Here is a 24,700-nt window from a genome sequence, read left to right as displayed (position 1 = left end):
CAGTCTCCTCACTTCCTGTCCCTGTCTCTTCCTGTCTCTGTCTCTTCCTGTCTGCACTTCCATTTCCTCTGTCTCTCCTTCCCCACCCCTCTCTTCTTCTGTGCCCCAGTCTCCTCACTTCCTGTCTGCACTCCCATTTCCTCTAGTCCCCTCTCTCTCTCCTTCCCCACCCCTCTCTTCCTCTGTGCCCCAATCTCCTTACTTCCTGTCCCTGTCTCTTCCTGTCTGCACTTCCATTTCCTCTAGTCCCCTCTGTCTCTCCTTCCCCACTCCTCTCTTCCTCTGTGCCCCAATCTCCTTACTTCCTGTCCCTGTCTCTTCCTGTCTGCACTCCCATTTCCTCTAGTCCCCTCTGTCTCTGTGCCCCAGTCTCCTGTACGGCTGGAAATGGCAGCTCCTATGGGGCCTTTCTGCCTGTCTGTGCCCGGTGCTGCCTGGCTTGGGCCTAACGGGACTTCCTGTTGCAGGCAGACCCAAGGGAGTGAAGGAACAGGATGTGTATATATGTGATTACCGACTGGATAAATCTGCGCATCTGTTCTACAAAATCCATAGGAATCGCTACACCATCTGCACCAAAACGTATGCCTTCGACCACTTCCCCAAGAAGCTCACACCAAAAAGGGACTTTTCGGTAAGAGAGACCTTTCTTTCAGGGCTCACCTCTTCCTGCATATCCTGGCCTCCTCCCTGTTGGGCTCACCACCTCCCTACTGGACTGGCCTCCTCCCTACTGGGCTCACCACCTCCCTACTGGACTGGCCTCCTCCCTACTGGGCTCACCACCTCCCTACTGGACTGGCCTCCTCCCTACTGGGCTCACCACCTCCCTACTGGACTGGCCTCCCACCCCTATAAGGCATCACATGTGGGTGTTTGTGCTCAGTGACTTTCCCTAACGGACTTCTCTGGTTCCGTTGCAGCCTCATCACGTGCCCGATAACTACAAGCGGAACGGGGGCAGGTAAGTACCATGCTGTGCCAACTCCTTGCTTGTGTGATTATCAGAGCCTGACCCTGGCTGCTTCTCTGGGTGCCCAAATGGGGATCTCTTGGGTATTAGCTCAGCCCGCAGATAGTGGGCCGGCCCGGCCACAGTCACCCGCAGATAGTGGGCCGGCCCGGCCACAGTCACCCGCAGATAGTGGGCCAGCCAGTGCCATTCACACCACAGGACCCATGTGAGAGGTGGAGTCAGTGCCCCTAGGGGTACATTTCAGGGGAATCTGGGAGCTCTGAAACCTTTTGTTTTAACCCCCTTTCAGGTCTGCATGGAAATCTGACCGCCCCAAGCAATCGAGCAGCTGCCTGCACACAGAAGAGGATCCTCTTCCTACAATGGCCGACTTACTGACCAATCCGGAAACTTGCCAGCAGGAGAATCCCGCCCCCGAGGTGCCAGAAACTGAAAGTCCCTGCTTGGAAGTGAATGAGCAGGTGGAGGAGAGCAGCAGCACCACCCAGGCCCACCTGTGCTCCACCCAAGAGAGACAGCAGGTACAGAGAGACAAACTCAACCGGATCCTGCTCCGGCTCCTAGACAAGATCCCAGGGAAAAATGGTGAGTGTGTGCCAGGGGGTGGGCAGTGGTTGGGGCAGGCTGCCAGGGAGTGGGCAGTGGTTGGGGCAGGCTGCCAGGGAGTGGGCAGTGGTTGGGGCAGGCTGCCAGGGGGTAGTTAGTGGTTGGGGCAGGCTGCCAGGGAGTGGGCAGTGGTTGGGGCAGGCTGCCAGGGGGTAGTTAGTGGTTGGGGCAGGCTGCCAGGGGGTGGGCAGTGGTTGGGGCAGGCTGCCAGGGGGTGGGCAGTGGTTGGGGCAGGCTGCCAGGGGGTAGTTAGTGGTTGGGGCAGGCTGCCAGGGGGTGGGCAGTGGTTGGGGCAGGCTGCCAGGGGGTTAGTTAGTGGTTGGGGCAGGCTGCCAGGGGGTTAGTTAGTGGTTGGGGCAGGCTGCCAGGGGGTTAGTTAGTGGTTGGGGCAGGCTGCCAGGGGGTGGGCAGTGGTTGGGGCAGGCTGCCAGGGGGTGGGCAGTGGTTGGGGCAGGCTGCCAGGGGGTTAGTTAGTGGTTGGGGCAGGCTGCCAGGGGGTAGTTAGTGGTTGGGGCAGGCTGCCAGGGGGTGGGCAGTGGTTGGGGCAGGCTGCCAGGGGGTTAGTTAGTGGTTGGGGCAGGCTGCCAGGGGGTTAGTTAGTGGTTTGGGCAGGCTGCCAGGGGGTGGGCAGTGGTTGGGGCAGGCTGCCAGGGGGTGGGCAGTGCCAGGGGGTGGGCAGTGGTTCGTGCCGGGGGAGTGGGCAGGCTGCTTGTACCATCTGATGTTGGTCTCTTGCCCCCTGCAGCAATAGATGTGACCTACCTGCTGGAGGAAGGACCCTGCAGGAAGCTGCGCAGGCGCACCCTAACTCTGCCCGAGTGCATCTTCAGGAAGTGAGGGCCCGACCCGGCGGACATAGAAAGAGAGAGAGTGCCGGCTCCGGCAGAGAAACCGCAGGGCGGCTCTGTGAGCCTGTGTGGTGCCTACGCACCGGCCATTTTGTATTCTCTTGCAGTGTCTCCTCTTCCATTGGATCTGCAAAGCAGCGGTGTTGGTACTGGAGTTAAACTGGGAGAATTGGCTGCAGCGGCGGCGGGGACCGGCGCTACTATGGGGAGCGGCTCAGCGGCACCTGAGGGCCCAGATTCGCATATGGAATTTCTTTGGTTCCTCAGTGCCTTTTAGTTTCACGGCTCCCAGGGGCAAGGAAAGAACGAAACCCCCCCATTGGTTGGAGTTTGCCAGATGTGGTCTGTGCGCAAGAGCTTGCCATTCTCTGCTTTACTGCACACGCGGGGCCCAGGATAAATTGCTGCGGGTGCCAAACTGCTCCAGTGTCCCCACCTTCTCGGTATGGCCTTCCTCTGCCCACACTCACCGCACTTTGTTCCACCTTCAAACTGATGGCACTCTGAAGCCCCGCCCACGAGGAGCTGCAGTCACAACGTATGTTCCCAGAGGAACAAGAAAAGCACTTTTCAGCAGAGACACAGCTTCCAGTGCCCACCTCACCTAGCAGGGGGCAAAAACTCCCAGCACCACCTCCCCCAGCAGGGGGCAGCAAAAACTCCCAGCACCACCTCATGCAAAGAGGGGAAAGTCTAACTCCCCCCTGAAAGCTGAGGCGACTTCCAGAGGAAGGCTCACTGCCCGCCCCCTCGGCCCTCTCAGGGACAGGGGAGTTCAGGGTCCCAATAACCCCGGGCAGGGGCAACAGGAGTCACAAAACAAAAGCTTGGCAGTTTCTTCTTTTTTTTTATTCTTCCCCCCCCCCCCCCCTTTTCTACGTCCTGAAAGGAACTGAGATTGTTTGTGTGCCAAGTGGGGAGGGGGGGTGTATATCTGATATACAGGGGCGTCTCCTTGGCATCGGGGCAAAGCAATACCACTCCCTTTAACTCTTTCCCCGCCGAGGCGACCCCAGCACCGCCGCACTTTGCCTCTCGTTGTAGGCGGGGAAAGGAAAACCCTAAAGACTATTTTATTAAGAGAAAAAGCTACAGAATGTGCATATTTTCTTACCGAAAAGCCGGGGGTGCGGTCCCTGCGAGTATGTGATACTCCGAGTCCCAGACGGACTGCACTCGCGCCCGGCGGCAGGAACACTACGGGGCATTCGGAACCTTCGGACTGACGCCGCAGAACCCCATTGTAAGACAATCAGAGGATTGCAGCTCCCTATATATCACTCTATTTTCTCTGTGCGTGCCTGTGTTCTACTCCCCCTTCCTTTTCTACCCAATCACAAGAAGGTTTATAGAAGTGTAAAAGCACTAATGGCGGCCCGGCCCGGCTGCATGGATGGGCGTCGCTCATGTTCTTTCTGACGAAAAGATGCTGCTAAGAACTTTCATTCTCCGAGGAAACAGAAGCAACTTAGATCTTTGTTTGGTGTTAATCTCTGTACATGATGTATTACCCACCTATCTAGCATTGGATGTACTTACCTCCCAGCCAATGGGAGCCTAGTATTAAACGGCAACCAACCCTCTCCCACCAATCCCTCGTCTCCTTCTTTCCTTCTGTTGGATATGTCCTAGGGGTACCCTCCCGAACACCTCCAACAGAAGCTTTCTGCATGCCCCCCCCACCCCAACATACCTTTAACTATTGCCCCCAAGGGCCCCCTCCCCAGTATCATCACCATATATAAGGGGGGGGCTGGGGCTGTAATGAAATAGAGAAAGTACAGGGAAGAGCGACTAAGCTGATAAAGGGAATGGGCTCAGTTATGGGGAAAGGCTGGCCCAGTTGGGATTGGTTACACTGGGGGGGGGGGGCAGTTAAGGGGGGGGGTCACTATATATAAATATATAAGGGGGGGCAGTAATGAAATAGAGAAAGTACAGGGAAGAGCGACTAAGCTGATAAAGGGAATGGGCTCAGTTATGGGGAAAGGCTGGCCCAGTTGGGATTGGTTACACTGGGGGGGGAAGGGGCAGTTAAGGGGGGGTCACTATATATAAATATATAAGGGGGGGCAGTAATGAAATAGAGAAAGTACAGGGAAGAGCGACTAAGCTGATAAAGGGAATGGGCTCAGTTATGGGGAAAGGCTGGCCCAGTTGGGATTGGTTACACTGGGGGGGGGGGCAGTTAAGGGGGGGGGCACTATATATAAATATATAAGGGGGGGCAGTAATGAAATAGAGAAAGTACAGGGAAGAGCGACTAAGCTGATAAAGGGAATGGGCTCAGTTATGGGGAAAGGCTGGCCCAGTTGGGATTGGTTACACTGGGGGGGGGGGGGGGGGGGGGGGGCAGTTAAGGGGGGGGGGGTCACTATATATAAATATATAAGGGGGGCAGTAATGAAATAGAGAAAGTACAGGGAAGAGCGACTAAGCTGATAAAGGGAATGGGCTCAGTTATGGGGAAAGGCTGGCCCAGTTGGGATTGGTTACACTGGGGGGGGGGGGGGCAGTTAAGGGGGGGTCACTATATATAAATATATAAGGGGGGGCAGTAATGAAATAGAGAAAGTACAGGGAAGAGGCGACTAAGCTGATAAAGGGAATGGGCTCAGTTATGGGGAAAGGCTGGCCCAGTTGGGATTGGTTACACTGGGGGGGGGGGGGGCAGTTAAGGGGGGGTCACTATATATAAATATATAAGGGGGGGGCAGTAATGAAATAGAGAAAGTACAGGGAAGAGCGACTAAGCTGATAAAGGGAATGGGCTCAGTTATGGGGAAAGGCTGGCCCAGTTGGGATTGGTTACACTGGGGGGGAAGGGGCAGTTAAGGGGGGGGTCACTATATATAAATATATAAGGGGGGGGCAGTAATGAAATAGAGAAAGTACAGGGAAGAGCGACTAAGCTGATAAAGGGAATGGGCTCAGTTATGGGGAAAGGCTGGCCCAGTTGGGATTGGTTACACTGGGGGGGGGGGCAGTTAAGGGGGGGGTCACTATATATAAATATATAAGGGGGGGCAGTAATGAAATAGAGAAAGTACAGGGAAGAGCGACTAAGCTGATAAAGGGAATGGGCTCAGTTATGGGGAAAAGCTGGCCCAGTTGGGATTGGTTACACTGGGGGGGGGGGGCAGTTAAGGGGGGGGTCACTATATATAAATATATAAGGGGGGGCAGTAATGAAATAGAGAAAGTACAGGGAAGAGCGACTAAGCTGATAAAGGGAATGGGCTCAGTTATGGGGAAAGGCTGGCCCAGTTGGGATTGGTTACACTGGGGGGGGGGGGGGGCAGTTAAGGGGGGGTCACTATATATAAATATATAAGGGGGGGGCAGTAATGAAATAGAGAAAGTACAGGGAAGAGCGACTAAGCTGATAAAGGGAATGGGCTCAGTTATGGGGAAAGGCTGGCCCAGTTGGGATTGGTTACACTGGGGGGGGGGGGCAGTTAAGGGGGGTCACTATATATAAATATATAAGGGGGGGCAGTAATGAAATAGAGAAAGTACAGGGAAGAGCGACTAAGCTGATAAAGGGAATGGGCTCAGTTATGGGGAAAGGCTGGCCCAGTTGGGATTGGTTACACTGGGGGGGGGGGCAGTTAAGGGGGGGGGGTCACTATATATAAATATATAAGGGGGGCAGTAATGAAATAGAGAAAGTACAGGGAAGAGCGACTAAGCTGATAAAGGAATGGGCTCAGTTATGGGGAAAGGCTGGCCCAGTTGGGATTGGTTACACTGGGGGGGGGCAGTTAAGGGGGGGGGGGTCACTATATATAATATATAAGGGGGGGCAGTAATGAAATAGAGAAAGTACAGGGAAGAGCGACTAAGCTGATAAAGGGAATGGGCTCAGTTATGGGGAAAGGCTGGCCCAGTTGGGATTGGTTACACTGGGGGGGGAAGGGGCAGTTAAGGGGGGGGTCACTATATATAAATATATAAGGGGGGCAGTAATGAAATAGAGAAAGTACAGGGAAAGAGCGACTAAGCTGATAAAGGGAATGGGCTCAGTTATGGGGAAAGGCTGGCCCAGTTGGGATTGTTACACTGGGGGGGGGGGGCAGTTAAGGGGGGTCACTATATATAAATATATAAGGGGGGGCAGTAATGAAATAGAGAAAGTACAGGAAGAGCGACTAAGCTGATAAAGGGAATGGGCTCAGTTATGGGGAAAGGCTGGCCCAGTTGGGATTGGTTACACTGGGGAAGGGGCAGTTAAGGGGGGGTCACTATATATAAATATATAAGGGGGGGGGCAGTAATGAAATAGAGAAAGTACAGGGAAGAGCGACTAAGCTGATAAAGGGAATGGGCTCAGTTATGGGGAAAGGCTGGCCCAGTTGGGATTGGTTACACTGGGGAAGGGGCAGTTAAGGGGGGGTCACTATATATAAATATATAAGGGGGGGGGGCAGTAATGAAATAGAGAAAGTACAGGGAAGAGCGACTAAGCTGATAAAGGGAATGGGCTCAGTTATGGGGAAAGGCTGGCCCAGTTGGGATTGGCTTACACTGGGGAAGGGGCAGTTAAGGGGGGGTCACTATATATAAATATATAAGGGGGGGGGGCAGTAATGAAATAGAGAAAGTACAGGGAAGAGCGACTAAGCTGATAAAGGGAATGGGCTCAGTTATGGGGAAAGGCTGGCCCAGTTGGGATTGGTTACACTGGGGGGGGGGGGGGCAGTTAAGGGGGGGTCACTATATATAAATATATAAGGGGGGGCAGTAATGAAATAGAGAAAGTACAGGGAAGAGCGACTAAGCTGATAAAGGGAATGGGCTCAGTTATGGGGAAAGGGCTGGCCCAGTTGGGATTGGTTACACTGGGGGGGCAGTTAAGGGGGGGTCACTATATATAAATATAAGGGGGGGTCACTATATATAAATATATAAGGGGGGGGTCACTATATATAAATATATAAGCACTTGTGGGTCACAGATGGTTCCGGTCCAGTTGCAGAACAGAAGAATCAGACACAGAGGCAATTGGCTGATTTGGGGAAGGTTTATTATTGCCCCACAGGCCGTAGGGGTATATAGATATATTGTTACCCCCAGTACTGTGCACAGGACATAGAATAATAATATCTGCCCAAGAGCTTACAATCTAACTATACATTCACAATGCTATACATACAGTGCCATATATAGTGGGGCATTAGGCCGGGGCAGCTCCCAGTAAGCTTTGGGGCCCAATACTGCCCCTAGAGGTGGGTGCTGCCCCACTGCAAAGGAAGAAACCGGAAAAGGGCAGAAATGGGGCAAAAGAACAAGATTTGGGAGCAGGGTCAGTACCAGTCTATAGGGGGCCAACCTGGGCTCACTGCCCCCCTGGCCCTCGTTGCCCCCCCCCCCTCCTGCCCAATACCCCAGGCGCCCGCTGGGGGACACAATGGACAAAGCTCAATTACAGTGTTTGCCCTTCCTGCCCATTAAGGGAATCCCGGGCAGCCCCCCCGGGGGGTGCAGTAAATACACTGGGGGGGGGGGGTCCCTGAATGCGGACTGGCATCATTCCATGCGATATTCTGTTTGCAAGCAGCGCGTCACTGCCAACACCTGGCGCATGCGGGGGGGCATCAGTTGGCACCCCCCCCGGGGTACTGTGGGAGCCCCTATGTAACCCTATTGCCCCAATACCCCTCCTGCATGGTCCCTGCCAATGAGGGGGTCACAGAATGAGGGAGGTGTAACACACGGGCACCAACCCGCTCTCATTCCCGCGCCGGCACCGGATCCAGTCCTCGTCCACCGTGCCCACCAGCTCCAGAACCTCCCCCTTCCGGAAACTCAGCTGCGCCCGGTCCGACCCGCGGTGATCACACATTGCCCGCACCGACCTGCCAGAGAGGGACCGGGTATCAGTGAGGGGTATCAGCGCACAGGCGGGTGGTATTAGCCATGGGGGTATCAGGTACAACAGGCAGGGGGTATCAGTGACAGGGGGGTATCAGCGCACAGGCAGGGGTATTAGCCATGGGGGGCGGTTATCAGTACACAGACACGGGGTATCAGCACACAGGCGGGGGGTATAGCCTATGGGGTGCGTATCAGTACAGGGAAAGGGGGGTATCAAGTACACCAGGCAGGGGGGTATCAAGTGATGGGAGTATTCAGTGGAAATGCGGGGGTATCAGTACACAGGCAGGGGGTATCAGTGCACGGGTGGTAAGTCCAGCGCACAGGCAGGGGGTATTAGTGATGGGGGTATCAGTGGATTGGGGAGGTATCAGTGATGTGGGGATCAGTACACAGGCCCAGGGGGTAATCAGTACGGGGGTATCAGCGCAGCGAGGCAGGGGGGTATTAGGTGATGGGGGGTATTCGAGTACAGGGGGTATCAGTTTACAGGGCGGTGGGTATCAGTACACAGGCGGGGGGTATCAGTTGATGGGAGGGTATCAGTGATGGGGGTATCAGTGATGGGGGGGTATCAGTACAACAGGCAGAGGGGGGTATCAGTGATGGGGGGGTATCAGTACACAGGCGGGGGGGTATCAGTGATGGGGGGTATCAGTGATGGGGGGTATCAGTGATGGGGGGTATCAGTACACAGGTGGGGGGGGGTATCATGAATGGGGGGTATCAGTGATGGGGGGTATCAGGTGATGGGGGGTATCAGTACACAGGCGGGGGGGGTATCAGTGATGGGGGGTATCAGTGATGGGGGGTATCAGTGATGGGGGTATCAGTGATGGGGGTATCAGTGATGGGGGGGGTATCAGTGATGGGGGGTATCAGTGATGGGGGGTATCAGTGATGGGGGGTATCAGTGATGGGGGGTATCAGTGTATGGGGGTATCAGTATACGCGGGGGGGTATCAGTGATGGGGGGTATCAGTGATGGGGGGTATCAGTACACAGGCGGGGGGCGGGGGTACAGTGATGGGGGGTATCAGTGATGGGGGTATCAGTGATGAGGGGTGGTATCAGTGATGGGGGGTATCAGTATACAGGCGGGGGTAGTCAGTGATGGGGGGTATCAAGTGAATGGGGGTATCAGTACCACAGGCGGGGGGTATTTCCCCCAGTGGATGGGGGGTATCAGTGATGGGGGGTATCAGTGATGGGGGGTATCAGTGATGGGGGGTATCAGCGCACAGGCTTACAGTTCAGGCCAAGCATGTATGGGGCCCCCCAGCCTCGTCTCTCCTGCCCCAGGCAGAACAGTTGGAAGCCCCTGGGGGGCCCCATACAGGGCAGTAAGTATTCCCAGTGTAGACCCAAGACTGTGCAGCCAATCACAGCTGGGCTAGGGAGGAGCTATAATGGGGAGGGACCAGGCGGGGCTATTGCAACAGATGCCAAATGGACCAAGTGCCCCTTCTGCCCTCCCTGGGGCGGGACCCAACATGGGGGCGGGGCTTACCTCTCAGGCCTGCTCTCCTCTTTCCTCTCCTCTGGCACCGGCCCCACCCTCTGGGCTTTCTCTGACGGGGAGGGGAGTCCAATCAGATCCAGAACCCTCACCGGGGGAGTCAGCCAATCGGAGGGCAGTCTGGGGGCAAAGAGAACGTTAGTGGGGCAGCAGGTAACGCACCCTCTGGGGCACAAAGGGTTAATGCTGCAGTTAGAGGGGGCGGAGCAGGAGGTGGGAGGAGCCTAAGGACTCACCGTGACTTTTTCTTTCCTTGGGTGGGAGAAGGTTTTGCCCCAAACAAATGCCCCAGCCAGTTGCTCCAGTCTTCTGTGTTGGGTACAATATGGGGCTCATTCTGCTGTTCCGCTGCCCCCCCAGAACCCCATCCTTCCCCTGAGGGTGTGGGGGCTTCCATCTGCCCTGTAGGGGGGGCATTTGGCACCGGGGCAATTATATCAGGTGCTTTCTGCCCCCAGGAGCTGGATCCTTCCGCCTCTTCCCCCCGCCCCCCCCAGTTTGCCAGTTTGTTCCAGTGGGAGGCAGTTTCCCTTGTGGGGGGGAGGTAGCTACGAGAGGCCTTGCTCAGGTGCCCCCACCAGCTGCCCCTTGGGGTGAAGTCGGGCGATGGAGCCTGGCCACAGGATTTGGGCGGGGAGGTGGGACAGGCGTCCTTCTGTGGCACTGGGTGCCAGTCAGTTGTGGCAGCCAGCCCCCCAAGCTGAGAATATCCCGCAGAGAAGCCCCCCGGAGGCGGTGTGCAGCTAGGCCCTCGCGTGCCATAATGGGTGCGCTGGGGGTTGGTGCCCCGATGCAAGGTAGTGGTGCGTGCCTCAAACGCAGTCCACATAATGAAGGTCGCTGGAGAGGCAGAACAGGGGCTGCAGGCTGCCAGTCATGGCAGGAGACCAACTCGTCAATAACAAGCCGGGTGGGTCGTTGCAGCCAGCGGCAGGAAGCCCCAGGGGGCAAACAGGGACGATGTACAAGCGGCTGGCATCGTGTGGCAGCGGAGGGGGGACCAAACCATATCGAAAACTTGTCCTCCTGACAGTAATTATGTGCCATGGCCCCTGGCCGCTCTTGAGGTGCCCTGCTCTACGGGGCTCATCGGGGTAGCCACCTGACATCGACTATAGCTCTGGTGCGTCCGTCATGGGCCTGTGATATGCTGCCTTCTGTCCCAGAATCCCTCTGCGCCTCCTGTAATGTTGCAACAGGGCCCAAACGGCAACGGGAGGACATGGGGTAACATGCAGGCAACCTAACTCTAGGGGTCTCATATGACAACTCCCCCAGGGGGCCCAGAAACCTGTATACATGTCTTCTTCACAACACAACTCCATCTTGTTCGCCTTTATCACCAGACAACTCCTCTAATCGCTCCCCATCCTATGATAGCTGGGGGCGCACAGTCCCCCACGGCGGCCAGCACTCCCTCCCTCGCCCACACTCCCCCCCCCCCCAGGGCCACACTCCCCCCCCCCGGGGCCACCCACTACCCCCCCCCCCCCGGGGGGCCACCACTACCCCCCCATCCCCCGGGCCACACTCCCCCCCCCTCCCCCGGGGGCCACACTACCCCCCCCAGGGCCACACTCCCCCCTTCCCCTCGGGGCCACACTCCCCCCCCCCCCAGGGCACACTCCCCCCCCCGGGGCCACATCTACCCCCCCCCCAAGGGCCACCCTTCCCCTCCCCTCGGCCCACCACTCCCCCCATCCCCGGGCCCCCCACTCCCCCCTCCCCTCGGGGCCAAACTCCCCCCCATCCCCGGGCCACACTCCCCCCCCCTCCCACCAGGGCCACACTACCCCCCCAGCAGCGGCCACACTCCCCCTCCCCCTCGGGGCACCACTCCCCCCTCCCCCGGGCCACACTCCCCCCTCCCTCGGCCACCACTCCCCCCTTCCCCTCGGGACCACACTCCCCCCCCCCCCAGGGCGCACACTACCCCCCCCCTCCCAGGCCACACTCCCCCCCCTCCCCTCGGGGCCACACTCCCCCCCTCCCCTGGCGGCCACACTCCCCCCTCCCTCGGACCACACTCCCCCCCCCCAGGCCTCACTACCCCCCCCCCCCAGGGCCACACTTCCCCCGCCTCCCCCCGGGGCCACACTCCCCCCTCCCTCGGGGGCCGCACCCTCCCCCCCCTCCCTCGGGGCCACACTACCCCCCCCCCAGGGCACACTACCCCCCCCCCAGGGACACACTCCCCCCCCCAGGGCCACACTACCCCCCCCCCCCCAGGGCACACTCCCCCGGGGCCACACTCCCCCCCCCGGGCACCTACCGTACGACTCGTGCAGGAGTGAGATCCAGAGGTCCAGTTGTTTGGTGCTGGAAACAAGCAGAGAGTGTTGGTCCAGAATGGAAGCCACGCCCCCAGCCCGCCCTTTTTCTACCCAGCTGCCCCCGCTCTGGGTAGTTCCGCCATCTCTAAGGGACAATCACTTCCCATGATGCACTGCTCCCCTACACTAGCCCCCCTCTATCTGCAGTGGTACACTGGGTGGGGCAAGTGCCCAGGGCGGGGCTTGGGTCACTATAGAAACAAAGGGCAAGTGATGCCAACACAATGAAACATACAGGCCCTGCCCCCACCATATAATGGCCCCTCCCATCACACTGGCCCCTCCCCCACCATATAATGGCCCCTCCCATCACACTAGCCCCTCCCACTTACTTGAGCAGGCCAAAGATGAATGCGTTGAACCTCCGCTGGGGGTCCCTGAGCTCTGACAGGCGGCTGACGTTACCCAGAAGGCTGTGCAGGGGCCCGGCGCCTGGGGGGGGGAGGGGGATACTCGTTACCCCTGTATGGGGCAGTACATGAATGGATATGGGTTAAGGGCCACTTACCTGCCCTAACGGACCCCTCGACCAGACTCCAGGGGCTGAGCCGGCGCCGACCCACAATCACATCCTTCTGGAAAGGCTTCAGGCCGTCCCCCAGCAGGGAGTAGAGCGACGGGCACAGGCCCCCCAGCAGTAGGTACCCCAGCTCCGGGCTCAGCCGACTGTCCCCCAACTGCGCCTGTGCATGGAAACAAGATGGCGGCTCAGCGCCCACCCTCAGGCCCCGCCCCCTCCCACCCATTATACTTACCTTCTGCACGCGGTTCCTGCTGGCGTTAAAATGGCCAATGATCTTATCCACCGAGGAGCCAATGGCAACTAACAGACCTGATTGGCAGACAGACAGGAGATAAGCTCCGCCCCCTCACACTGAGCCCTATGGCAGCACCTACCCACATATATATATATAAGGAATATGTGAGGGGTGGGTAAGGGGGTGGATACTTGGTAGGTAGGTGGGTGGGTGGGTAGGTGGGTGGGTGGGTAGGTAGATAGGTATGTGGGTAGGTATGTGGGTAGGTATGTGGGTAGGTATGTGGGTGGGTAGGTGGGTGGGTAGGTAGGTGAGTGGGTAGGCGGGTGGGTAGGTTGGTGGGTAGGTGGGTGGGTGGGTAGGTAGGTGAGTGGGCGGGTGGGTGGGTATGTGGGTAGGTTGGTGGGTAGGTAGGTGGGTATGTGGGTGGGTAGGTAGGTGGGTATGTGGGTAGGTAGGTGGGTGGGTATGTGGGTGGGTGGGCGGGTAGGTAGGTGGGTAGGTGTGTAGGTCGGTGGGTGGGTAGGTGGGTGGGTATGTGGATGGGAAGGTAGGTGGGTATGTAGGTAGGTGGGTATGTGGATGGGTAGGTAGGTGGGTATTTAGGTAGGTGGGTATGTAGGTAGGTGGGTATGTAGGTAGGTGGGTATGTGGATGGGTGGGTAGGTGGATGGGTAGGTAGGTGGGTAGGTGGATGGGTGGGTAGGTGGATGGGTAGGTAGGTGGGTATGTGGATGGGTGGGTAGATAGGTGGGTAGGTAGGTGGGTATGTGGATGGGTAGGTAGGTATGTGGATGGGTGGGTAGGTAGGTGGGTATGTGGATGGGTAGGTAGGTATGTGGATGGGTGGGTAGGTAGGTAGGTATGTGGATGGTGGGTAGGTAGGTGGGTATGGTGGATGGGTGGGTATGTGGTAGGTGGGTAGGTGGATGGGTAGGTAGGTGGGTATGTGGATGGGTTGGGTAGGTGGGTATGTGGATGGGTGGGTAGGTGGGTAATGTGGATGGGTGGGTAGGTGGGTATGTGGATGGGTGGGTAGGTGGGTATGTGGATGGGTTTGGGTTAGGTGGGTATGTGGATGGGTGGGTAGGTGGGTATGTGGATGGGTGGGTAGGTAGGTGGGTATGTGGATGGGTGGGTAGGTAGGTGGGTAGGTGGATGGGTAGGTAGGTGGGTATGTGGGTGGGTGGGTAGGTGGGTATGTGGATGGGTGGGTAGGTGGGTAGGTGGTGGGTGGGTAGGTGGGTATGTGGATGGGTGGGTAGGTGGGTATGTGGAATGGGTGGTAGTGGGTAGGTGGATGGGTAGGTAGGTGGGTATGTGGATGGGTGGGTAGGTGGATGGGTGGGTAGGTGGGTAGGTAGGTGGGTATGTGGATGGGTAGGTAGGTGGGTATGTGGATGGGTAGGTATGTGGGTAGGTATGTGGGTAGGTATGTGGGTAGGTAGGTGGGTATGTGGGTAGGTAGGTAGGTGGGTAGGTATGTGGGTAGGTATGTGGGTGGGTGGGTAGGTAGGGGGGCCATTCTCTGTAACACAATAGCTCGGCTCATGAGTCACAACCCCCCGTTCCTACTTACCTTTCTTATCCCGGAGCAGTGAATGTTCTGTCCCACCGGCCATCAACGGACTCGGGGCTGCGGCTGCAAGAGAGGGGGCAGTTAGGGGCAGTTAGGGGCAGTTAGGGGCAGTTGGGGGCAGTTGGGGGCAGGGGGCAAATACTCATATCATAGAGTGATAGTTCCCCTTTAATGGGCTTTGCACTCCTCCCCCCACAGTCCTTGGGGCCCTTATTGCCCTGACCTGGGGTACTGGGGATCACTAGCCAATCACAAGCAGAGAGGGGCATTATGGGGTTAATGCTGAGGGTTAGGTGGGCGGGGCTGGCACAGGGCCACACCCACATGAATACACAGACACACAATGTGGGGGGGGGGGCCTATTCCCTGAGCCAATAGCCAATCAGTGGCCCCTGAACCTGCCCCCTATAGAACTGGCCCAGGGACCCCAATGTCTGAGGGGGAGGGGCCCCACTGATACTGCCCCGCCCCCAATCATTCCCTGTATCCCTGGCTGCCTCGCTGAGGGTGATGGGAAATACTCTGGGGAGGCAGAACCAGGGGGCATTATGGGAAGGGGGGGGGGCTAAAGAAATGTCCCGTGACTCCCTGCGGACAGACACGGCCGAGGGGCGGGATTAACCGTGCCGCCCCGGGATGGGAGGAGACTCACCCGGATCTCGGAGCTGCTGTACCCGGCGGCGCTAAGACCCAGAGACAGCGGGAAGCTTTGGTCAGGTGGCTAACCCCAGCCAATCGGCGGCGCGCTGTAGCCTCAACCCCACCCACTTCCTGTAAATGAGTTTTGTTGCCGGTAAATAGTGAGTTTGTGCCCCGCCCCCTGAGGGATCATTTCCGCCTTTGGGACAAACTCCTGTCAGTGTCCGGCCGCTGTGTGAGGGGCGTGTCCGTGTGGCGGCTCCTCCCCGGCCGGGGCATGAAGGGTTAATGTGCCCCTCATTACTTGGCTACAAACCCCACACACTGTTCCGCTTATTCCCCTTATTCCTAGCGCCCCCCATGAATGGAAATACGATGATTGGATGCCCAAAAGGGGGCGGAGCTGCGAACAGCCAATCAGATTTTACCTATTGACTTGGGGGAAATCCAGCCTGCTGCCAGTCTCACAGTATTAACCCCGCCCAGACTGTGCAGCGTTAGTCATTGGGTAAGGGAAAGGGGGAGGGGCCACCAACAGCCAATCAGGTTTCACCCATTGAATTGTATTGGTTTAAAGATAAAATGCTGCCAGTCTCACACTGTTTATACAGAACCATCTGGGATCCTTGTATGTTAATAAAAGTATCAAAAATGTATTTATTCCATAAGAAGAATAAGAACTGCAAGAGCCTTAGCGTTTCCTACCCCCCAGGGTACTTACTCATCAACACACACATCATTTAAAGGCAAAGTGACCAATCATAGGGATCCTAAGATGGGCCAATCACATAGCATTATAAATTAACCAATCGTGAAGGAGTCACAAATGGGCCAATCATATTCTAAACAGGATATATCCCATGGCAGCTCTATCTGGTACTGAAACAGTATATTTATAATTATATATATATAATATCATCAGCGTTGTTTTAATATATCGCTTATTGGACAAATCGCACATAACAGGTAGGTTAGGTTGTCTGGTCTGTATGTAAACAACCCACTTTCATACCCCCCCCCCCCCCCCCCCCCGCTTTTCATGGGACAGTCCCGGTTTTTACAGCGCGTCCCGCTGTCCCGGATAGTTCCATGAATGTCCCGTATTCCCAAAATGCAGAACATTCATTAAACCCAGGGACCGAGCGCTCAGACTCCGGCTCGTTCTGTGGCTCCGGCTTCTTATTCGGCTCCTCTTTTATAATGTTGCGCCCATGCGTACTTGTCACGTCACACATACACACAGACACACAGACACACAGACACACATACACACAGACACACATACACACATACACACAGACACACAGACACACAGACACACAGACACACAGACACACATACACACAGACACACACACACACACACACATACACACAGACACACATACACACCAGACACACAGACACACATACACACAAGACACACAGACACACGACACACAGACACCACAGACACACACACACACACACACACACAACACGACACACATACACACATACCACACAGACACACAACACACAGACACACAGACACACAGACACACATACACACAGACACACAGACACACACACACACATACACACAGACACACATACACACATACACACAGACACACAGACACACATACACACAGACACACAGACACACACACACAGACACACAGACACACAGACACACAGACACAACATACACACAGAAACAGACACCACAGACACCACAGGACACACAGACACACATACACACATACACACATACACACAGACACACAGACACAACAGACACACAGACACACATACACACAGACACACAGACACACAGACACACAGACACACAGAAACACAAGACACAACATACACACAGACACACAGACCACAGACACACAGACACACAGACACACGACAAACACACATACACACAGACACACAGACACACAGACACACATACACACAGACACACAGACAACAGACACACATTACACACAGACACACAGACACACCAGACACACATACACACAGACACACAGACACACACACACACACAGACACACATACACACATACACACAGACACACAGACACACATACACACAGACACACAGACACACAGACACACAGACACACAGACACACAGACACACAGACACACAGACACACAGACACACAGACACACATACACACAGACACACAGACACACAGACACACATACACACAGACACACAGACACACAGACACACAGACACACAGACACAGACACACAGACACACAGACACACAGACACACAGACACACATACACACAGACACACAGACACACAGACACACATACACACAGACACACAGACACACAGACACACAGACACACATACACACAGACACAACCTTAGAAATGGGCCTGTCGCCCACCGTAGAAGGAGCCGCATAAGGAGCAGGAGTCTCAAGAAGCAGCGTCTATGGGGGGCACTGTGTATTGGAGGTACTCTCTATGGGGGCAATTAGGGGCTACTGTGTATGGGGGGTACTGTGTATGGGGGGTACTGGTATGGGGGCTACTGTGTATGGGGGCACTGTGTATTGAGGGTACTCTCTATGGGGGCAATTAGGGGCTACTGTGTATGGGGTACTGTGTATGGCGGGGTACTGTGTATGGGGCACTGTGTATTGGAGGTACTCTCTATGGGGGCAATTAGGGGCTACTGTGTATAGGGGGTACTGTGTATGGGGGGCACTGTGTATTGGAGGTACTCTCTATGGGGGCAATTAGGGGCTACTGTGTATGGGGGGTACTGTGTATGGGGCTACTGTGTATGGGGCGGCCTGTGTATTGGAGGTACTCTCTATGGGGGCAATTAGGGGCTACTGTGTATGGGGGGTACTGTGTATGGGGGGTACTGTGTATGGGGGCTACTGTGTATGGGGGGCACTGTGTATTGGAGGTACTCTCTATGGGGGCAATTAGGGGCTACTGTGTATGGGGGGAACTGTGTATTGGAGGTACTCTCTATGGGGGCAATTAGGGGCTACTGTGTATGGGGGGGTACTGTGTATGGGGGTACTGTGTATGGGGGCATTGTGTATGGGGGTACTTTCTATGGGGCACTGTGTATGGGGGCTACTGTCTGTCTATGGGGTCAATTGGGGGCACTGTCTATGGAGGGCATTGTCTATGGGGGTAAATGGGGCACTGTGCATGGGGGGAACTGTCTATGGAGGGTACTGTCTATTGGGCCATTGGGGCAAAAAAAATGAATTTAAAAAATGGGGTGTAGTAATTGGGGCATGGCCACAGAAGTGGGCGTGGTCAAAAAAATTCAAATCTTTTTGTACCTCTTTTCATTTTTCAAATGTTGGGAGGTATGCACTTTGTTCCTTTCTTACAGTGATATCCCCTCCATGTATATTTGGTAAAACTTTATCGATGCCTACAACTGATAAACACGACAAGGACCTATTAGAACATTCAGCAAAGTGTAGTTTTTGAATGTCCATTTGTTATGGTTCCAATGTGTTCTGCTGCTTTGCCCTATGTACTGTTTGTTGCACTTTCTGCACGGAAGTAAATAAATAACATTTTTTGTGTTACAATTTATATAGTGATTAATCTTGTAAGTTTTATTGGTCATGAAAGAGGTAAAAGATTGTGTTTTTAACACAAAATTGCACATAATGCCTTTAAATGATGTGTGTGTTGATGAGTAAGTACCCTGGTGGGTAGGAAACGCGTAAGGCTCTTGCAGTTCTTATTCTTCTTATGGAATAAATACATTTTTGATACTTTTATTAACATACAAGCTGCTTTTTTGAACAAATTGATTGCCACAAAAGGGATCCCAGATGGTTCTGCACGACTCCCCAAGCTGACGGTCTGGGGCATGAGCACCTGGACCCACCTAAGTAGGGGGTAAAATTCAAATACGATGATTCTGTTAGTCTGTGAGATCCATATATATATATGTATTAGAAATTATATTTACACTATTTATGCCCCAGGGTGCCCCTGTCACTGGGTGACTTCCACTCAAGGCTAGAAAAGTAGGCGGAGCCACCAACCGCCAATCAGATGTCACTGGTTGCCTTTCCGTGGGGATATTTAAGTTGCCGCCAGTCAGACACTATTAACCCCGGGGTCCCCAAACTGTGCCCAGGGGCTTTACTGTATAACTGGGGTCCCAGGTCAGAGAGAGGGGGCGGAGCCCATTCAGTGATGTCATGTTTTCCAACCCAACATCAAGTTTGTTCTCAAACTCCCCTTTCTACTTATTATTGTTACCCCTCACTTTCCCATCAGCCCCTGCCCCAGTGAGCTTACACTCTAAGGTCCCTATCCCATTCCCATCAGCCCCTGCCCCAGTGAGCTTACACTCTAAGGCCCATATCCCATTCCCATCAGTCCCTGCCCCAGTGAGCTTACACTCTAAGGTCCCTATCCCATTCCCATCAGTCCCTGCCCCAGTGAGCTTACAATCTAAGGTCCCTATCCCATTCCCATCAGCCCCTGCCCCAGTGAGCTTACAATCTAAGGTCCCTATCCCATTCCCATCAGCCCCTGCCCCAGTGAGCTTACAATCTAAGGTCCCTATCCCATCCATCAGCCCCTGCCCCAGTGAGCTTACAATCTAGGTCCCTATCCCATTCCATCAGCCCCTGCCCAGTGAGCTTACAATCTAAGGTCCCTATCCCATTCCCATCAGCCCCTGCCCCAGTGAGCTTACAATCTAAGGTCCCTATCCCATTCCCATCAGCCCCTGCCCCAGTGAGCTTACACTCTAAGGTCCCTATCACATTCCCATCAGTCCCTGCCCCAGTGAGCTTACACTCTAAGGTCCCTATCACTTTCCCATCAGCCCCTGCCCCAGTGAGCTTACACTCTAAGGTCCCTATCACATTCCCATCAGTCCCTGCCCCAGTGAGCTTACACTCTAAGGTCCCTATCACATTCCCATCAGCCCCTGCCCCAGTGAGATTACACTCTAAGGTCCCTTTCACTTTCCCATCAGCCCCTGCCCCAGTGAGCTTACAATCTAAGGTCCCTATCCCATTCCCATCAGTCCCTGCCCCAGTGAGCTTACACTCTAAGGCCCTATTACATTCCCATCAGCCCCTGCCCCAGTGAGCTTACAATCTAAGGTCCCTATCCCCATTCCCATCAGCCCCTGCCCCAGTGAGCTTACAATCTAAGGTCCCTATCCCATTCCCATCAGTCCCTGCCCAGTGAGCTTACAATCTAAGGTCCCTATCCCATTCCCATCAGCCCCTGCCCCAGTGAGCTACAATCTAAGGTCCCTATCCCATTCCCATCAGCCCCTGCCCCAGTGAGCTTACAATCTAAGGTCCCTATCACATTCCCATCAGTCCCTGCCCCAGTGAGCTTACACTCTAAGGTCCCTATCACTTTCCCATCAGCCCCTGCCCCAGTGAGCTTACACTCTAAGGTCCCTATCACATTCCCATCAGTCCCTGCCCCAGTGAGCTTACACTCTAAGGTCCCTATCACATTCCCATCAGCCCCTGCCCCAGTGAGCTTACACTCTAAGGTCCCTATCACTTTCCCATCAGCCCCTGCCCCAGTGAGCTTACAATCTAAGGTCCCTATCCCATTCCCATCAGTCCCTGCCCCAGTGAGCTTACAATCTAAGGTCCCTATCCCATTCCCATCAGTCCCTGCCCCAGTGAGATTACAATCTAAGGCCCATATCACATTCCCATCAGTCCCTGCCCCAGTGAGCTTACAATCTAAGGTCCCTATCCCATTCCCATCAGTCCCTGCCCCAGTGAGCTTACAATCTAAGGTCCCTATCCCATTCCCATCAGTCCCTGCCCCAGTGAGCTTACAATCTAAGGTCCCTATCACATTCCCATCAGTCCCTGCCCCAGTGAGCTTACAATCTAAGGTCCCTATAAGTCACACACACACACTAGGGGCAGTTGTATGAGGAGCCAGTGAAGCTGCCTGTGTGTATCAGGGATATGGGGGTACCCGGGGGAGTTTCTAAGCTAAAGGGGGCCATACACAGTAAGATTCGCTTGTTTGGTGAGATTTCCAGACAACCAGATCTCCCAATATTCCTACCTAAGGTGGGCCAATTTGGACTAATTTGATTGTTTGGCCCTAGGGCCAAGTGATCAAAATTACAATGGGAGGCATAGGCGCCATTGGCCGTCCCCGTTCTGATGGAAAAACAAACCTGCCCAATCGAGATCTGGCCAGTTTTAGGGTAGGCCATCTGGGTGGAGGGGGGGCAATACACGGGCAGATAAGCTGAAGGACCCCAATTGGCTGCTGATATCTGCCCATGTATGGCCACCTATAGGCTACAGAGGCTAAGGGAATCACTTCCCCGAGAGTCACTCCCAGCATTGTGTCACTAGGGGGCGCTGTGTCACTAGAGAGTATAAATGGTGAGAATGTGCTGTGAGTAACCCTATACCCCAGTCCTGTTATATATGGGGGGCCCAGGTTCAATACCCACACCAGGTGCTTGTGAATAATTTCCTGCCCTTACACATGGCATAAAGTACATCCAGCCCCCCCAGAACTCCATATTATCCTGGGAGAATTAGATACCCCCCAATGATGTTCCATGTTACTGAAGATGGCCTTCAAAAAGTCTCTGCTGCCAAGTCATCTACTGAAGTCATGAGGTGACCAGGCCAAAGGCAGGATTCCCCCCCTTTAGAACATGAAGAGTCTGATTGAGATACAACCAAAATATCTTCAGAATTATGAGTTTGACCTTCTTAAGAGATTTGCAACTCATGGGATGTAGCTCCTTGAGTATGAGGGTCGCTAGACGTACTGCTCATGGGATGTACCTCCTTGGGTACGAGGGTCACTAGACGTACTGCTCATGGGATGTAGCTCCTTGGGTACGAGGGTCGCTAGACATACTGCTCATGGGATGTACCTCCTTGGGTACGAGGGTCACTAGACGTACTGCTCATGGGATGTAGCTCCTTGGGTACGAGGGTCACTAGACGTACTGCTCATGGGATGTAGCTCCTTGGGTACGAGGGTTGCTAGACGTACTGCTCATGGGACGTAGCTCCCTGGGTACGAGGGTCGCTAGACGTACTGCTCATGGGACGTAGCTCCTTGGGTACGAGGGTCGCTAGACGTACTGCTCATGGGACGTAGCTCCCTGGGTACGAGGGTCGCTAGACGTACTGCTCATGGGACGTAGCTCCCTGGGTACGAGGGTCACTAGACGTACTGCTCATGGGACGTAGCTCCTTGGGTACGAGGGTCACTAGACGTACTGCTCATGGGACGTAGCTCCTTGGGTACAAGGGTCACTAGACGTACTGCTCATGGGACGTAGCTCCTTGGGTACGAGGGTCACTAGACGTACTGCTCATGGGACGTAGCTCCCTGGGTACGAGGGTCACTAGACGTACTGCTCATGGGACGTAGCTCCTTGGGTACGAGGGTCACTAGACGTACTGCTCATTGGGACGTAGCTCCCTGGTACGAGGGTCGCTAGACGTACTGCTCATGGGACGTAGCTCCCTGGGTACGAGGGTCGCTAGACGTACTGCTCAATGGGACGTAGCTCCCTGCGGTACGAGGCGTCACTAGACGTACTGCTCATGGGACGTAGGCTCCTTGGGTACGAGGGTCACTAGACGTACTGCTCATGGGACGTAGCTCCTTGGGTACAAGGGTCGCTAGACATACTGCTCATGGACGTAGCTCCTTGGGTTACGAGGGTCGCTAGACGTACTGCTCATGGGACGTAGCTCCTTGGTTACGTAGGGTCGCTAGACGTACTGCTTCATGGGACGTAGCTCCTGGGTACGAGGGTCACTAGACGTACTGCTCATGGGACGTAGCTGCTTGGGTATGAGGGTCGCTAGACGTACTGCTCATGGGACGTAGCTCCTTGGGTACGAGGGTCGCTAGACGTACTGCTCATGGGACGTAGCTCCTTGGGTACGAGGGTCGCTAGACGTACTGCTCATGGGACGTAGCTCCTTGGGTACGAGGGTCGCTAGACGTACTGCTCATGGGACGTAGCTCCTTGGGTACGAGGGTCGCTAGACGTACTGCTCATGGGACGTAGCTCCTTGGTTACGAGGGTCGCTAGACGTACTGCTCATGGGACGTAGCTCCTTGGGTACGAGGGTCGCTAGACGTACTGCTCATGGGACGTAGCTCCTTGGTTATGAGGGTCGCTAGACGTACTGCTCATGGGACGTAGCTCCTTGGGTACGAGGGTCGCTAGACCTACTGCTCATGGGACGTAGCTCCTTGGGTACGAGGGTCGCTAGACGTACTGCTCATGGGACGTAGCTCCTTGGGTACGAGGGTCGCTAGACGTACTGCTCATGGGACGTAGCTCCTTGGGTACGAGGGTCGCTAGACGTACTGCTCTTCCACTGGACGTCATGGAGACAAGACCCGCTCTTTGAAAAAGCATATGCAGTTGCTGCAGCTTCCGGTAATGCTGCCATTGTAGTTCCATCATCAGCAAGGGCTTCCAGAGTGGGGATCACAAACATCGAGAAGCCTTAAATCAGGGGTGCCTAGGCTTTTTTCCCCCAGTCATCTACTTTTGACTCCTCCCTGCGTACGTACGCATACCCAATCAACGAGCACTTCTACATTCGCACCGCACTTCCGCATCCCAAGGCTTAGACACGGTCCACCAGAAATCCATGGGGGATCTACTGGTGGACAGCGATCGACGTCTTGGCCACCCCTGCCTTAAATTAACTGAGGCCAAGGTGAGATTTTAAAATCTTTAGAAAAAATAAAGATTGAGAAGAACTTAGTAGCAGAAGCCTCGGTGGGTGCCCTTTAGCTTTGCAGCTAGGGATATGGGCTTGTTGGGGGCAGCAAGAAGAACCTTGAACTAAGCTCCAGCAGGGGCAGGACGGCAAGAAGAGGAGATGGAACGACAGAGCTCAGCCTGGGAAACCTTGCATTAGGCAGTCTGCATGGTGTTACAGATCCCAGTCCTTTTGTAACCCCAAGAAACTTCAGAACTGATAAAGTCCAAGCCCATGTGAAGGTGTGGGAGCCCTGCAACCTCAAGTAGGGGCCATACTGATGGCCTTCCAGGCTGTTCGGGCTCTAAGTACAGACCCAATGCGTTCAGGATACTGTTTCAAAAGAATACAAACTAGAATTAATCAAAACTTTTTTTGCGGGCACCCAAGTCTCCCCTAGTCAGACAAGTTCTCCAACTGGTTCTTCAGGAGGTGCTTCAGAAAAACACAATTCAAGAGATCCATTTAGACAACCCAGGGGGGGTATCCTCTGTAAGGAATTTATAGCTATTCTGGACCTGGGTAATGGAGCGAGTTACTCCCCCGCGATACATCTTTGGGCGAGTAACTGCTCCGAAAAGGCTTTCCATTGGCAATAATAGAAGTCACCGGTGGAAAGCCCTTCGTATCGCTTTGGTTTCCATGGTTTCCTGCAGGAGGAAACGTTCTCGGGGGTGACCAAAAATGGCTGTGATTGGTTAATTGGTAGGGCTCCATGTAGACTGGCAGACTACAGAAGGCTCTGTTTGAGTACAAATGGTCGTTATGCCTCCAAAGCTTGTCTCCAAGTTAGAGATTCTAAAA

The 24,700-nt window shown here is 54.9% G+C and overlaps 2 protein-coding genes across 3 annotated transcripts in view; one reads left to right on the top strand and one right to left on the bottom strand.

Moving 5' to 3' along the window:
* Nucleotides 1-4,022, top strand: part of ash1l (ASH1 like histone lysine methyltransferase) — a 46,757-nt gene extending 42,735 nt beyond the window's left edge. For both annotated transcript variants that reach the window (XM_031891380.1, XM_031891379.1), the window contains exons 25-28: nt 468-634; nt 924-964; nt 1,266-1,561; nt 2,328-4,022. In XM_031891380.1, coding sequence (XP_031747240.1) covers nt 468-634; nt 924-964; nt 1,266-1,561; nt 2,328-2,419 — 596 coding nt within the window. In that variant the 3' untranslated portion in view covers nt 2,420-4,022. The remainder of the gene's footprint in view (nt 1-467; nt 635-923; nt 965-1,265; nt 1,562-2,327) is intronic.
* A 3,412-nt stretch (nt 4,023-7,434) lies between these two features.
* On the bottom strand, nt 7,435-13,166 carry rusc1 (RUN and SH3 domain containing 1). Its single transcript, NM_001112936.1, is given in 31 exon segments — nt 7,435-8,288; nt 9,818-9,946; nt 10,063-10,427; nt 10,429-10,433; nt 10,435-10,443; nt 10,445-10,450; nt 10,452-10,466; nt 10,468-10,485; nt 10,488-10,510; nt 10,512-10,546; nt 10,548-10,554; nt 10,556-10,564; nt 10,567-10,594; nt 10,597-10,615; nt 10,617-10,621; nt 10,623-10,632; nt 10,635-10,644; nt 10,647; nt 10,650-10,656; nt 10,659-10,664; nt 10,667-10,672; nt 10,674-10,680; nt 10,682-10,692; nt 10,695-10,712; nt 10,715-10,723; nt 10,726-10,731; nt 10,734-10,787; nt 12,087-12,092; nt 12,094-12,145; nt 12,492-12,591; nt 12,668-13,166. Coding segments are annotated over 31 exon segments (1,383 nt in total). The 5' UTR covers nt 12,906-13,166; the 3' UTR covers nt 7,435-8,119.
* Nucleotides 13,167-24,700: the final 11,534 nt, after the last annotated feature.

This window comes from Xenopus tropicalis, chromosome 8 (assembly GCF_000004195.4).
Source record: "Xenopus tropicalis strain Nigerian chromosome 8, UCB_Xtro_10.0, whole genome shotgun sequence".
In the NCBI taxonomy this organism is placed as follows: Eukaryota; Metazoa; Chordata; class Amphibia; order Anura; family Pipidae; genus Xenopus; species Xenopus tropicalis.
The sequence above is the reverse complement of the archived record's forward strand: the minus strand, read 5'-3'. Positions and strand labels throughout refer to the sequence as shown.